General features: G+C 60.4%; 1 protein-coding gene and 1 long non-coding RNA gene across 3 annotated transcripts in view; one reads left to right on the top strand and one right to left on the bottom strand.

The window, feature by feature from the left end:
- Nucleotides 1-15,713, top strand: part of LOC142069942 (uncharacterized) — a 250,602-nt gene that overhangs the window by 144,063 nt on the left and 90,826 nt on the right. The window lies entirely within an intron of this gene.
- Nucleotides 1-15,713, bottom strand: part of NECTIN4 (nectin cell adhesion molecule 4) — a 44,684-nt gene that overhangs the window by 3,664 nt on the left and 25,307 nt on the right. Inside the window, exons 2-8 of one of the 2 annotated variants that reach the window (XM_048827767.2) lie at nucleotides 11,418-11,771; nucleotides 9,543-9,833; nucleotides 8,844-8,964; nucleotides 4,934-5,085; nucleotides 3,023-3,173; nucleotides 1,637-1,715; nucleotides 771-860 (exon numbers count right to left, since the gene is read on the bottom strand). In XM_048827767.2, the coding sequence (XP_048683724.2) occupies nucleotides 771-860; nucleotides 1,637-1,715; nucleotides 3,023-3,173; nucleotides 4,934-5,085; nucleotides 8,844-8,964; nucleotides 9,543-9,833; nucleotides 11,418-11,771 (1,238 nt within the window). The remainder of the gene's footprint in view (nucleotides 1-770; nucleotides 861-1,636; nucleotides 1,716-3,022; nucleotides 3,174-4,933; nucleotides 5,086-8,843; nucleotides 8,965-9,542; nucleotides 9,834-11,417; nucleotides 11,772-15,713) is intronic. The other variant, XM_048827768.2, reaches the window with a different exon arrangement.

Raw genomic sequence — 15,713 nt, 5'->3', positions numbered from 1 at the left:
GAGGGCAGTCTAGCCACTGGCTGAGCAGAGCAGGTGAGGACTCAGAGGAACAGCATTTCCCCCTGACATACACACACACACCTGCTGGGAAACCTTCTCCCCTCCTGGGGAAAGCCATAGGAGCCTGAATATCCATTGTCAGTGCATGACTTGTGGTCCTCCCTGCCCAGGCCAGTAGGGGTCAGCGTAACCTCGGCCAGGAGACCTGCTCTCTGGGGGCTGGGTGCCCTGGCAGCTTCCCTTTGCTCTGCCGGGGTTCAGGGCCCGAGGCACGAGGGGTTTGCTCTGGGCTGAAATGCGATGATGGTGAGTGTGCATGCACATGGGTCGGTGTGGGCGTAGGCTGGGCGGGTGTGCGGGCACCAGAGGGCGGCAGGCTTGTGAGTGTGAGATGCACAAATGAGTCCCCAGTCGGAGGGCTATGTATGTGTGAGCATGGGTGAGCTAGCGGGTGTGAAGACATGTGTGAGGAGGGGTGCATGTGAGGGTGTCCAGGTGTGAGCTAGCAGGTGTGAGAATGCGTGAGCGCATCCACACATGTGCCAGAGCAGGGAACCCAAGGCAGCCTGGGCTGCAGGGGCTCCAAGGGGTGGGAGGGCCCCCCCCCGATGCCAGTTCCCGTCCGACTGCTGACCCCACGGGACTCTGCAGGGGGCTCCCGCAGCCACCTCCCCGGGGCCGCGACTCCGAGCTCCAAGGGAATCAGCACAGGACAGGAGCAACGGGAGCCGCCCTGCAGGGCAAGCTGAAAGCCCCACCCCGCGCCTCACCAAGACGGAGCAGATGCTGGTGCCACGCAGGCTGTCTCCCCGCAGGCTTCCCTGCTGGCTGTCCCCCCGCAGGTGCAGGGTTTCCTCTGTCTGAAAAACAGAGAGCGAGGGCGGGTGACCAACGCCTGGTCCTGGCAGTCTCCCTCACACCCCGCCAGGGCCAGCCAGGGCAGGATGAAAGGGGCAGTTTGCCCCAGCCCCATGTTCGAGAGGGCCCCCGAGCCCGTGGGACAGGAATCAGTGACGCTGCGGCACTGGGTGCCAGGGCACAAGGCTGCTCCGTGGGGCAGGGGCAGCCGGGCCAAAGCGGAGCAGGGCTGCGACCCCGTGTGCTGGGTCCCCATGCCCCACACAGGGAGCCAGGCCCAGGCCCGCAGGATGGGTGAGTCACCTCCCGCCAGTGTCTTTGCACCCACAGCCAGAATTCTTCTTTTGTCTCCAGGGTCATTTTTGGGGGGCGGGAGGAGCTCAGTTTCAGATTTTGCCCTAGGCACCCAAAAACCTTTGTGCAGCCCTGCTCCAGTTACCTTTATGGGGCTGAGTAGCTGCCCCCAGTGACCCTTATGGGCTCCGCATAGCCACCCCCAGCTATCCCCCATGCAGCCTGGGCAGCTGCCTCCAGTTACCCGCCATGGGGTTGGGTTGCCCTGTCTACTGTCTCCTAACAAGCCCCAAACCTCACTCGTGTCTTTCCACACGTTCCCTGCAGGGGAGGCTGGGTTCTTCACTGAGCCAGCTCCCCTGCAAATCGGATGGGGAGAAAATTCAGCATAATCGTGGGAGGGGGAGGGGGAGAGGGCTGAACATCCCCACCAGGGCCCCACTCCCTCCCCATTGGGCTCCCCCCACTCTCCCGGCCCCCTCACCTGGTTCCGGGTGCTGGTGCTGTGGCTGGAGTACAGGCGCCGGATGGAATTCTCCCTCGTTATGGTCAGCTCCTCCTCGCTGCCAGGTAGAGAGACACCAGGGTGAGCAGTGAGATCCGCGTCCCGGTCAGCCCCGGGAGCCCCGTGGCCTGGCTGAGCTGTGTGCTCTCCTCAAACCCCATGGCTGGTCCTCCAAGGCTGCTCCTGAGACCCGCTCCCAGCCTCTTGTATCCTGGCTGGCAGAGGTTAGCGCAGTGATAAGGGAAGCCTGGGGCTCAATTCCCACCGGGAGCAGCCTGAGGCAGGATCCGGGTGCCAGAGTTTGGGTGGCTGCCTAGTCAGGGGCAAGGAGGGAGAGGAGTCTGTCTGCAGGGCCTGCATCAAGGTCTCTCTAAGCAGGGCCCAGGTCACAGTCAGTCAGCACCTTCTACATCTCCAGGCGGGGCGGAGGGGTTGTACGCCTGAGGGGCTGAACCGACACGGTAAAGCAGAGCGCTAGGTCGTCACTGAGGTGAAGGGCAGCATTTCAAACCACACAAGGCCCAGTCGGGGGCCAAAATGACTCCCAGGTGGCGTCTGACGTGGTGCCAGAACGCAGCACAACCCTCGCTGGCAGTTTTAATGTCACCTTGACCAGCTCGCAGGGGTTAAAACTACAAGTGCCTGGACCATGCTAGGACTTAGTGACAGGGGGGAGCCCAGAGCTGTGATAGCAGGGGGCTGCGGGTTGGGATTGAGGAGCACCAGCAGAGCTGTAGGGAGAGCCCAGGGCTAGGATAAGAGGGGGCTACAGGTCGGGATTGAGGGGAGCTGGCAGAGAAGTGGGGGCAGGGCTGGGATAGCAGTGGGCTGTGGGTCGGGATTGAGGGGAATTGGCAGAGCTGTGGGGAGAGCCCAGAGCTGGGATAGCAGAGGGCTGTGGGTTGGGATTGAGGGGCACCGGCAGAGCCCAGGGCTGGGATAGCAGGGGGCTGCGGGTCAGGATTGAGGGGAATCGGCAGAGCTTGTGGGATGCGGAGGAGGGGCAGAAGCTTGCCCAGCCACTCTCTGCAGCAGACCCCGCTGTAGCCAGCATCATCCGTCCCACACTGCCCACTCGGCCTCCCATCCTCTGCTGCTCGCTCAGCCCAGCCCAGCTCGGGAGCAGGGTCCCCAGGCCTGAGGCTCACCACCCAGCGAGCGACGGTGACGCTGGGGCAGGCTCCCTGCTGTAATGATTTGTGCAGGAGCTCAGCTCTTCTCTATGTGGGTCCCATGGATCCCGTCAAGGGACCCTCTGGAGGCAAGACAGAGGGGCCAGGTGAGGGGGGTTGGTGTATCTCCGGGGTGGAGGGGGGGAGAGGGTGCACCAGGGAGCTGCCCCTCCCCCCTTGCTCCGTCTCTTACTATTTCTCAGAGATGCGCCTGGTTTTCCGTCGGTGGTAGAGGGTCATGAACACAACAACCAGGACCAGCACGCAGAGCAGCACGGCCGCGATAACGCCCACCGCCACCACCGAGGCCGAGACCACGTTCACCTTCTGCAGCTCACTCTCTGCTGGGAGGGACAGACAGGGAGAGGCTGAGACTGTGGCCGGGTGTGGGGGGGTACGGCACAGCTGGTGTCCGAGCGACAAGGGTGGGCTGGCAGGAACCCGGACTCCGGGTCTAAAGGGGCATCAGACTGGACGGACAGAAGGATGGACAGACAGATGAATGGATGGAGAGATGGACAGATGGATGGATGAGTCGACAGACGGATGGACGGATGGCTGGATGGGTGGGTGGATAGACAGATGAGTGGATGGATGGATGGGTGGGTGGGTGTGTGGACAAATGAGTGGATGGGTGGACAGATGGATGCGTGGATGGATGGATGGGTGGGTGGATAGACAGATGAGTGGATGGATGGATGGGCGGATGGATGGGGGAGGTTTAGATTGGATAGGGGGAGGTTTAGATTGGATATTAGGAAAAACTTTTTCACTAAGAGGGTGGTGAAACACTGGAATGCGTTACCTAGGGAGGTGGTAGAATCTCCTTCCTTAGAGGTTTTTAAGGTCAGGCTTGACAAAGCCCTGGCTGGGATGATTTAACTGGGAATTGGTCCTGCTTTGAGCAGGGGGTTGGACTAGATGACCTTCTGGGGTCCCTTCCAACCCTTATATTCTATGATTCTATGATTCTATGGGCGGATGGATGGATAGGAGGATGAGTGGACAGATGGGTGGGTGGGTGGACAGATGAGTGGATGGATGGGTGGGTGGATACAGATGGATGGATGGATGGATGGATGGATGGATGGGCGGATGAGTGGACAGATGGATGGATGGATGGATGGATGGGTGGACAGATGAGTGGATGGATGGATGGATGGATGGATGGATGGATGAGTGGACAGATGGACGGACGGACGGATGGTTGGGTGGGTGGGTGGATGGATGGATGGATGGGTGGGTGGGTGGGTGGGTGGACAGATGGGTGGACAGATGGATGGGTGGACGGACGGACGGATGGATGAATGGGCGGATGGATGAATGGGCGGATGAGTGGACAGATGGACGGAGGGACAGATGGATGGGTGGATGGACAGATGAGTGGATGGATGGGTGGGTGGACAGATAGACAGACAGATGGGTAGACGGATGGTCACCTGATGTTTAGTTATCAGCCCCTGTTGGTGCTAGCTCTGAAGATCCAATCTGCTTCTGTATGGCTAAGGATTCCCCACCCTGCTCCCTGCAGCACAGCGCCCCCAGCACCACTTGGGCTCAGCACTCGGAGTGCTGCCTGCTGAATCGCCATCCCTGCCTCGTGCGGTGCTGGGCTCTCCCGGGCGGGCTCCCTGCACAGGTGCTGATCCAGCCAAGCCCTGACGCTCTCCTGGACTCCGGAGCCCCCCTGACGCTGAGCACCGCTAGGCCCTAGAGCAATTACTGGGCAGAGGGGACAAGACGGGCAGATTCCCCCAGGAGAGCTCAGACCCTGGTGAGGGGTGGGTGCCTGAACCCAACAGGGCTGGATTTGAACCCACATGAAGAGGGCCCAGGGCGAGCCCAGAGCCAGCACTCTGACTGCACCACCACCCGGTGGGCAGGGTAACCCACAGCCCCCTCTCCAGCTGCTGGCTCCAGGACGGGACTGAGGGCGCCCCCATTTGATGACACTGGGCATCACAGGTGGGGAGCTGGAGAGCCCCAGGGAGTGTCTGCATCCAACAGCCCTATTCTATCCATCAGAGCCAACCCCCCCATCGCAAGGGGCCTTATCAACCCCACCACAAGGGGGTGCTGCCACCCCGCCTGCCCCAGACTCTACCTTTTATGCTGATGCTGGCCCGAACCTCCTTGGCTGCAAACCTGTTGGCAACCTGGCAGATGTAGACGCCAGTGTCGTCGGGGGTGAGGGGTCTCTGGAAGAGGAGGGTGGCCCCCTTGACCTTCACTCCTTCGGGCATGGGGCCATTGAGCCTGGGGAGGAGAGGGGCAGAGTCAGAGGGGGGAGCTAAGCGGGGAGGGCAAGGGGTTGAACAGACAGGGGGCAGCGATCCCACTCGCTTTAACCAGGGTGCTCTGCAGCAGCTGTTCCCAACTGCCATCACTGCCCTAGAGCGGGGTCTAAACGGGGAGGGGGGGTCCAATGGAAGGAGGTGCTAAGGGGGGCCCTATGGGACAGGCTGGAACCCCTGGAATAGAGGGAGACATGGAGACACAGCGAGACACATGGATGGACAGGAGGGAGCCACACAGAGAATGTCTCACGGCTCCCCCCCCCCCGGCCCTGCGCCCCATGGCTCTCCCTGCAGCCCCATGGCCGCCGGTTGCCTCCCCTGGCCGACGTGCCTGGACGGGCGGCTGTGGTGGGCGGGGCGAGCCGGGACACCGTGAACAATAGGTGCTGAAATCAAAGGGCTCCCTGCCTTTTCCCACGGTTCCTGTGCGGCTGATCCGCTGCCAGAGCCCAGTGCCGGGGCCTGCCCAGACACAGCCCGGAACGCTGCGCGGCTCCTTGCGTCACCGCACGGGGGCTGAGTCGGCATGACCCGGGCCACCGGTTCCATCCCACACGCCAACACACGGACACACACACATGTCAACAGAGGGACATGTGGACACACGCACACAACACGAACCCCTGCCCAAACACACACACGTAAGTGCCCCAACACATGCACGTGTACACAAACACACACACGTTCACATAGACACCCAAACACAAGTACATCTCCCCAAACCCATCTACACAATGTATCGTGTCAAGGTGCACAGAAACGCATGCCTATCCAGGCACCCACCCTCCAATTTACACACCCACGGGCACAAACACAAGGCAGTCACATGAGCACAAATACAGAAACACGTCCACACGGAGCCACACAACCAGACCCCAAAAACAAACGCACGTGTTTGTACACAATATCACATCCATAGACCCAGGCGTATACACACACACAAACAGGTACATATAAGAATGATCACCTTAGCACAAACACGCCTGGGTACACACATACCCAGGTACACACACACACGAACCCAGGTACACCCAAGAATGATCAAACACACACACACACACACGCACACACTAATTCTTGAGTAGGGACCTGCACATACTCCCAGGCCCAAACACATGGGCCCACACACTAAGACCCCGTGGGATGCCACCCAAATAGGACCCTTCCTTTTCCCCTCTGCAGAGCTCGCTGGCTCCATTAACCATCTGGCTGCCGCTTTGGCTAGGAAGCACGTCCCTTTGGCCCCGTTTCAGGCCCCACAAAGCAGGATCCAGGGGTTCAAATCATAGAGTCTCCAGGGGCTTGGCCCCTCGGCCCCTCCCTCGGCTCGGGAAATTCCCCGGGGATGGGAAAATGCCTGTGGAGGGAAAAGAAAGGGAAAAGGAAAAGGGGGGAGGGGTGTTCCCCAAAGCCCCACTGTGTTTCGTGTCTGGCTTTCGGGGGGGCAGCGTGGGGAGAAAGCTCCAACCATTGATTACGTAGCACGCCCAGTGCAGTAACACCTGGAGGCTGACCCAGGCCAGCGTCCCATGGGGCCAGGGGCTGCCACATGCCCTCCTTTTAATGGCAGCGGTGGCACTGTGCACAGGCCCTCCTTGCCAGCCTCTAGGCATTCCAGTCATAGAATCATAGAATATCAGGGTTGGAAGGGACCCCAGAAGGTCATCTAGTCCAACCCCCTGCTTGAAGCAGGACCAATTCCCAGTTAAATCATCCCAGCCAGGGCTTTGTCAAGCCTGACCTTAAAAACCTCTAAGGAAGGAGATTCTACCACCTCCCTAGGTAACGCATTCCAGTGTTTCACCACCCTCTTAGTGAAAAAGTTTTTCCTAATATCCAACCTAAACCTCCCCAACTGCAACTTGAGACCATTACTCCTCGTTCTGTCATCTGCTACCATTGAGAACAGTCTAGAGCCATCCTCTTTGGAACCCCCTTTCAGGTAGTTGAAAGCAGCTATCAAATCCCCCCTCATTCTTCTCTTCTGCAGGCTAAACAATCCCAGCTCCCTCAGCCTCTCCTCATAAGTCATGTGTTCTAGACCCCTAATCATTTTTGTTGCCCTTCGCTGGACTCTCTCCAATTTATCCACACCCTTCTTGTAGTGTGGGGCCCAAAACTGGACACAGTACTCCAGATGAGGCCTCACCAATGTCAAATAGAGGGGAACGATCACGTCCCTCGATCTGCTCGCTATGCCCCTACTTATACATCCCAAAATGCCATTGGCCTTCTTGGCAACAAGGGCACACTGCTGACTCATATCCAGCTTCTCGTCCACTGTCACCCCTAGGTCCTTTTCCGCAGAACTGCTGCCTAGCCATTCGGTCCCTAGTCTGTAGCTGTGCATTGGGTTCTTCCGTCCTAAGTGCAGGACTCTGCACTTATCCTTATTGAACCTCATCAGATTTCTTTTGGCCCAATCCTCCAATTTGTCTAGGTCCTTCTGTATCCTATCCCTCCCCTCCAGCGTATCTACCACTCCTCCCAGTTTAGTATCATCCGCAAATTTGCTGAGTCAAAGGCCCTCTCCCCGCAGGGCCTGGCCAGAGCCCCGAGGGAGCCTCGCTCGGCCCACGTTCCCTCATGCTGCCCCTTAGCCTCTCCTCCCTGCGGGTGCATGGGGCCCCGGCTGCCTCCAGCAACCTACAGCACGTCCCAGCCAGTCCCTGCTGCCCCAGGGCTCCCAAGACAACAGAGATGGCTGGGCGATGACTCAAGTGTTTATGGAAGTTAAAGCTTCCCTTCGAATGGCTCCGTGGGAGCTGTGCACTCCATCCGCCTGGATTCCCAGTCTCTGGGATCACGAGGGTTGTTGGCTGGGAATGCAGCCGCAGGCCTGGGACCAGGCTAATGGGCACCCAGCCTGGGCTGGCAGGAAGAAGACGGAGGTAAATTGATTTTGTGGCCTGGAGTGGGAGGGCACTGCTCAGAGGAAGCTCGCAGCCTTGCAGTCCCAGCTGCCGGAGGCTTGCCCATGTGAAATCACAGCTGGTACAGGCAGCACCTGGCAAACCTCAAACTCAGCTGGGACTGACTGGCTGACATGCAGAGTATGCCACGCAGCTAGAGATTGTGAAGAGCAGGTTAGACAAACCCCTGTCAGGGATGGTCTCAGATCATACTTAGTCTTGCCATGAGTGCAGATGACCTCTCGAGGTCCCTTCCAGTCCTACGATTCTATGTACCAACTCGCTGGCTGTGAGGTAGCCAGGAATGAAGACAGGCCTATGGCTTGGCCAGGGAGGGCAGCCATCGACCGGCACTTTGACCCAGAACACAGCCCTTCTTGGAGCTCCGCCCCACAGCGCGAGCTGGTTGTCACCAGGATTCGAACCCTGGACCTCCAGAGCTAAAACACCAGCTGCTGCCTCCTGCTGCAGGAGTAACTCCACTAACTGGCAGCTGTAGTAGGCTCTTGTGTGGGTCACACCAGCTCCTCGTGCCCATATTCTGGCTGGAGGCGGGTGGGAAATGGGCATCCCCTTGGAGTCTGCAACCATGGCAAACTCCCCTATGAGACCCAGAGCCCGGTCTGGCTGACCCTCTGAGGCTGGGCAGCGAGTCCAAACCTGGGGGTGCTTCTCAGACCTGAGCCCCCGCAAGCCTCCAGCGCCAGCCCCCGATAGAGGCACAGGCCAGCCCTGCCCCCTCCTCTGCCCCCGGAGCTGTGCTGGGAAGGGGAACCCTGCCCGCAAACGGTGGGCTCACACTTACCGGGTCCAGTTGTAGGTGGGTGGGGGGTTGCCCTCGCCAAGGCACTTCAGCGAGACGCCCTCCTTGCCCGCCTGCCAGTCCTCCTCCTCCTCGTGCCCTCGCACTGAGGCGTCCGAGAGATCTGGGTGGGGGGAGGGCAACGACCGTGAGGAGGGGGAGAGAGAAATGCCCATCTGAGCCCCCTCTTCACCCCCCAGCCTGTGCCCTTTCCATCACTGGCCCCACGCTCACCTTGGTCTGTGCAAACATGTCCCCTGCCCCAAGCCCCTCAACTAAACCCCTGGGGCCCCATCTGATCTGGGGTTCCCCTTCAGCCCTCCCCCACCAGGGGGTATATGCCTTCCCACTCCGATAGCTGCTCCCCTTGGGTGTCTCTGCTCCTCCCACTGCTCCACAGCACCCCCCAGTGGGTCTCTGCCCCCCATGACAACCCCCCAGGGGCCTTTGCCCTACCCCATGCCAGCCCTCCAGCACCTCCATGGCAGGCCCCTAAGGGTCTCCGCCCCACCCCCATGGCACGTTCTGGGGGGATCTCTGCCCCCATAGCAGCTTCCCAAGGGGTCTCTGTCCCTCCCCCATATCACCTCCTGGAGGGGATCTCTGCCCCCCATGGCAGCTTCGCTGTGGGTCTCTGCGCTTCCCATGGCAGCCCCCCCCCCGGACTGTGCCCCCCATGCCACCCTCCGGGCTGGGACGTACAGGCGACACTCAGCACGTGGGTGATCCTCTTCTCGTGCGGCAGACCCGGGTGGCTGACGACGCAGGTGAGCGTCTGGCCGTTCATGCTGCGCCCAGGCACCAGGAAGAACTCGCTGGTGACGGAGGCTGAGCGGGGGTGCGAGGAGTGGCGGGTGCTGTTGGTGCCGCGCACCTGCGTCTCCCAGGTCACTGTCGGCATGGGGTTGCCCTCGGCTGTGCAGGAGGCGGCCAGCGTCCTCCCCTGCCCCTCCTCCAGCGGGGGGCCGGGGTTCAGGGTCGGCAGCGGGGGCACTGCGGGGAGGATGCAGAGCGGTGAGGGGGGTGTAAAAGGCAGCATCCCCCCGGGACCCCATGCCATCTGGAATTTGCACACACACCCCCAGGGCCCCATGCAGTCCAGCATTTGCACACCCCCATGGGACCCCATGCAGGCCAGCTACTGTTCCCCTCCACAGGGCCCCATGCAGGTCAGCTACTGCCCCCCACCCCCTTGGGGTCCCGTGCAGCCCACCCTCTACCCCCCCAGACCCCACACAGCCCAGCTACAGCCCTGGGGATGAGCGGTTTGGGGTGCAGGAGGGAGCCCCAGACTAGGGCAGGGGTTTGGGGTGCAGGGGAGGGGAAGCTCTGGCTGGGAGTGCTGGCTCTGAGGTGGGGCTCTGGGGTGCTGGCTCTGGGGTGCTGGCTCTGAGGTGGGGCTGGGGATGAGGGGTTTGGGGTGCAGAGGATAAGGGGTTTGGGGTGTGGGAGGGGGCTCCAGATTAGGGCAGGGGGTTGGGGTGCACGGGGGTGAGGGCTCCAGCTGGGGGTGTGGGCTCTGGGGTGAAGCTGGAGATGAGGGATTTGGGGTGTGATAGGGAACTCCGAGCTGGGGCAGAGGGTTGGTGTGGTGGGGGGGAAGGCTCAGGCTAGGGGTGGGGAGTCCCGGCGGCACTTACCACATCTCCGAGGAAGCGGCCGCCAGGTCCCCGCGGCCTCTAGGCACATGGACAGGCAGGCGGCTCTCTGCACTGTGCATGTTGCCTTTGTGCCTGCAGGCACCGCCCCCCGGCAGCTCCCATTGGTCATGGTTCCTAGCCAATGGGAGCTGCGGAGCCGGCACTCGGGGCAGTGCACAGACCCTCGAAGTCCCTGGCTGCCCAGTGTCCCAGCGCCTAGGGGCTGCAGGGACCTGGTGGCCGCTTTTCCGGAAGCCGCGCAGAGCCAGGGCAGGCAAGGAGCCTGCCTTAGCCCCAGGCCCCCGCTGTGCCGCCGACCGGTGCCAACCAGAGCCGCCAAGAGCCCTTTTCGACCAGGCGTTCCAGTCGAAAACCGGACGCCTGGCAACCTTAGGCCCCATGCAGCCTGGCTACTGCCTCCACACAGGGCACCATGCAGCCCGGCTACGGCCCCCCCCACGGAACCCCACGCAGGCCCAACTCCTGTCTCGGGGCACCCTGCCCAGGCCCTGCTCCTGCCCCGCGGGGGCCACTCAGGCCTGGCTCCTGGCCCCCAAGGGGCTCGCACTCCAGGGGGCCCCGAACAGGCTCAGCTCCTCCCCCAAAGGGCCTCATGCAGACACCCTGCCCACCCCTCCAGGGCCACCCCTGCATACCCAGCTCCCCTTACACTCACTGTATCGCCCCCACCCCTTCGGGGTCCCTTTCCCCCAACACAGGCCTGGCCCGGAGACCAAGCGTTCAGGTCCCCTGAAGGCTGGGGCTCAGGGCTGCTCCCATCCCAATGGCCGGGGCAGCCCTGCGTGCCCCCAATCTCTGCAGTGGCCTAGCTGGCTGGAGTGGGGAAGGCAGCTCTGCCCACAGCTGGCCCAGCAGAGCCAAGGGCACCTGTAGGGCAGAGCAAGGCAGCCCCGGTGCCCCGTGCCCGGACCCTCACCCAGCACGCTGAGCGTCATGCTGCCCTCGAAGTTGCCCGAGGGGAAGGTGATGAGTCGGCATTCGTAGGCGCCCTCGTCGGCCTGCACGGCGTTCTTCAGCACGATGGCGCCGTCCTCCAGCGGCCCCGGCGCCTGCCGCAGCACCCGCCCCAAGTAGGGCTCCTGGATGTGCTCCCCGTACTCCAAGTTCAGCACGGCGATCTCCACGTTCTGCCCCTCGGCGCCCTGCTTCAGCCACGTCACCTGCACCACCTTCTCGCCCTCCTGAGCCCGGTAGCGGCACGGCAGCACCACGTCCTTGCCCAGCACCGCCGTGATGCTGCGCTCCATTTCCAGCACCCCCGCCAGGGACCCTGTGGGCACGAGAAGGGGAAGGGTTAACCCACGGCCCCCAGGGCGGGAAGACCCCACCCCCCCGGCCCCAGCCACTCAGAGCCGGCTGGGACTGTGTCAGGATCCATGAAGGTGAAGTCTTCTCTCTGCCCACAGAAGAGCACCGGCAAGCTCCCCCCGCACACACAAGCCCCCCGCCTGGAGGGGCCCTACACACAGTGGGGTCAGCTCCCATAATGCCATGGGCACACCCTAAAGCACTCATGATAGATGGACTTTCCAGGGATGCGGCCATCTGAGCTGGTCCAGAGGCAGAGCAGGGGCCAGTCTACCCAACCTCAGGGGATGGGGACCCTCTGGGGTCAGCCCAGGCTAGACCAAACTGGGCCAGGGGGTCCCGCTCCACAGACAGGATCCCAACCCCTTATGGGATCAGACGTGCCCCAGAAGGTCGGATCTTGCAGGACCGCAGCGGTACTGCCAGAAGCCCGCGGCTGCGAGTAGCAGGCCCCTGAGAGGAGAGGGCAGTCACTAGTTCCCCTTCCTGGCCACAGAGACAGTGGGGGGCCTCCTGGGACGTTCCCCCGTACTGGAAACAAAGCTCTCTCAGGCAGGCACAGACGGGACAGATAGTGCAGTGGACCAGGAGTCAGGACCCTGGGAGCTATTCCTGGAGCTGCTACTGATTGGGTCCGAGACCTTGGGTAAGTCACATCGCCCCCCCGTGCCTCAGTTTCCCCTTCTATGAAACGTGGATGCCTCAGCCTTGCCTCCCAGCACCCTTACGAGGGATGGATTCTTGCTCCGAGCCTGTCAGAGGGCAGGCGGGAGAGAAAGGGAGAGGACTGTCATCCTGGGGCGCTTCTGTCCAGGGGAGGCAGCTCTCTGAGGTCAGTATCATCATCCCCATTTGACAGTGGGGGAAACTGAGGCACAGGGCGGGGACATGCCTTGCCCAAGGTCACCCAGTGAGTCGGCAGCAGAACCAGGACTAGAACCCAGGAGTCCTGACCCACACCTATGCTGTGCCCACAAAGCACTCCTTGCTCTTCCGACCCCCAGCATCATGAGCCCCTCAACACTACGCAAACACACACCATTGAGCAGCTGTTTTGCCAATAACACTACGTGGGCGTCCTCGCTGTTCCCTGGCACTGGGCTGAGTGGGTTCCCTGGGAGTTGCGCCAGCTACATGGTGGGTACTGTACCCCTGCGACCTGACTCCCCACTCCCCATCTCCTTCCCAGTCCTGGGCACCATGCCAGAGCTCAACAGGATGGGAAGGGAACGCAGGACGGGGGTCAGCGAGATCAAGAGGGTCCCAGCGAGGGTGGAAACATTTCCAAAGGACCCAGGACAGTCGCCTCTTCACCCAGGAATTGTTGCACCAGGTCAGAGCAGCAGTTCCTCCAGCCTGGCATCCATCAGCATCCAAGGCCAGAAGAGACTGTTGTGATCACTGTCTGGCCGCCTGCCTGGGACAGGCCCAGTGCAGTGGGGGACTTTTTACCATTTTCCGAAGCGCCAGCTGGAGGCAGGATAATTGGCTCCATGCACCAACCGGCCAGTCTGATCTGACAAAAGCTGCATTCCTATTACGTGCCCTAAGGCCATGTAGTCAGACAGTCTCCCAACTGGGACCGCTACTTGGGCCCCTCCTCTAATCACAGGATCTCCCTCCCCTACAGAGCTGGGAACAGAACCCAGGAGTCCTGACACCCAGATCCCTGTGCGCTAACCACTAGCCCCCACACAATTCCAGAGCTGGGAACAGAACCCAGGAGTCCTGACGCCCAGTCCTGGTGCACTAACCATACTAGACCCCTGCAGCCATCTCAGAACAGACCAATGGGCCATTCAGCCCCCTATCTTTTCTCCAAGTTTCATTGACCTCCCCTCCTCCGTCTGTATCCAGTTGTTGTCTCTTGACTTACACTCAGATTGTCAGCTCTCGGGGCAGGGGCTGTATTTGTACAGCACCTAGCGCAATGTGGTCCTGGCCTGTGACTGGGGTGCCCAGGTGCTACTATAATACATCTAATAAATAACGCGCCTGCACCATGGGGCCTGGTCCACGGCTGCGGCTACGGTAGTGCAAAGAATAAATAAATAATAAAGGATGGCAAAGAACCCTCAGTCCTTCCTGACCCCCAGCTGGTATCTGCCCCCTGCCCTGAAGTATGCTGGTGGATAGCCCATGCGACTGTGCGTCCTTGCCGACGAGTCTGATGGAATCAACTTCTGCGAGGAAGGCGCTGACTGCATTTCTGTGGGGCCAGCCCACAGCGCGCCCCTCTGCAGATCGCTGCCTTGCGCAGCGGGAGGGCGTGCTGTGCTCAGACCTGGCCTCTCTCCAGCCAGAGCCACGGGCTGAGGAATGCTGCTCCCTCTGGGGAAGCGGACGGGCCAGCGAGTCCAGATAAACCGGCCTGCTCAGATACCAAGGGCCGTGCAGCAGCTTGTGCAGATTCCACTCCCGTCCTCTCCCCACATCCTCCCCTTCACCCCCACTCGAGGAGGGGCCGGCGCAGTTGCCTCAGAGCTGGGCAAAGGCAGGGAGAGCCCTGCCCCACTGAAGGGGGCTCAGGTACTCCCCACCTCCTTCGTGGTTTCCCCAGGAATTTCGGAATGGGGCTTGATGCATTTCCCCTGGTTCCCCAAGGGCTCTCAGGCAGAGACCACAGCCTGTCCGACTTCACAGCCACCTGCACTGGAGTCTTGCCCACCCCCACCATTCCCAGCTGAGCAACTGACACACACAAGGCGGAAAGGGACAGGTCCCATAGCTGGGCCAGTAGCTCGGGAGTGCTGGGGGCAGAGGAGTCAGAGCCCAGCGTCCCCCACGTGACCCTATGGCTGCTCGTGGGAGCTCTCTCCAGGCCAATGGGCCCCCAGGGAGGGGAGAAGTTGCTTTGTTACATTTAGAAGCCATTGAAAATAACTGATTGGAGAGTCACCTACTGGGAATCAGGGGCCAAGTCCCCAGCTGGTGTAAATTCAGCATCCCTAGCGCGATGCTCTTTGACACCATTCGGGTCTGGCGTCCTGGCATCCGGACTGAACAGCAGGGATTCTACATGGAACCCTGGAAACCTTGCAGCTCTAGAATGATCCAGTCCACCAGCACAGGTTCTAGGTTTGCCATTTGAATACCAGGGGTTCTAGATTCAGAACAGCACACGAGCCTTTGGGGTTCCAAGACCCATTTGGCTTTGGAAAAACCTGCACTCTTAGCTGCTGCTGCTTTTATATTAATTATTGTTATTATTACACAGTGCTGACTTCCACTGAATTGGAAACTGGTGGGTTTTTAAATCTTCTTCAAAATAAGTTTTGATCAAGTGAAAAATGGCTCCAGAAAACTTCAACCAAACTTTTTTTTTTTTTAAAAGTACAGATTTGGTGAAACCCCAAAGGCCCATGCACCCTCCCATCACAACTCTGAAAGGCACTGTCATAGGAATGGGTCGGTCCCCTCGTCAGTAGCAGATGGTGGAATTCCCAGGTTGTAGTTGTTATTCAATGCGATGGAGGGATTCTGTCTCTGTACATTCTCTGTGTGGAGAAGGGTCACATGAATCTGATGATCGTAGATTTTGAAGCTAAGGGAAGGTTAGATCCTCTCGCCTGAAGCTCACAGGCCAGTAAATTCCATTTCCCCCTGGACTGAGCCCAATAACTTGAGTTTGGCTAAAGCATATCTTCCAGAAGGCATCCGCTCGGCATCTGAAGACATCACACGATGGAGAATCCACCACTTCTCTTGGGAGTTTGTTTCACTGGTTAATCATCCTCAATCTCAGACATTTGCCTGCCTTTAAGTTCCAGCCATTCGCCCTTGCCCTGCCTTCCTCCACTAACAAGCCAGTTCGTACTCAGGGTTTTCTTCCAGGCTGTTACACCACAATCAAGTCACAAGGAGCGTAAATCAAACACACAGTTTGCGCTGTATGAATTAGTTA

The sequence above is a fragment of the Caretta caretta genome, chromosome 24 (assembly GCF_965140235.1).
Source record: "Caretta caretta isolate rCarCar2 chromosome 24, rCarCar1.hap1, whole genome shotgun sequence".
Lineage (NCBI taxonomy): Eukaryota > Metazoa > Chordata > Testudines > Cheloniidae > Caretta > Caretta caretta.
The sequence above is the reverse complement of the archived record's forward strand: the minus strand, read 5'-3'. Positions and strand labels throughout refer to the sequence as shown.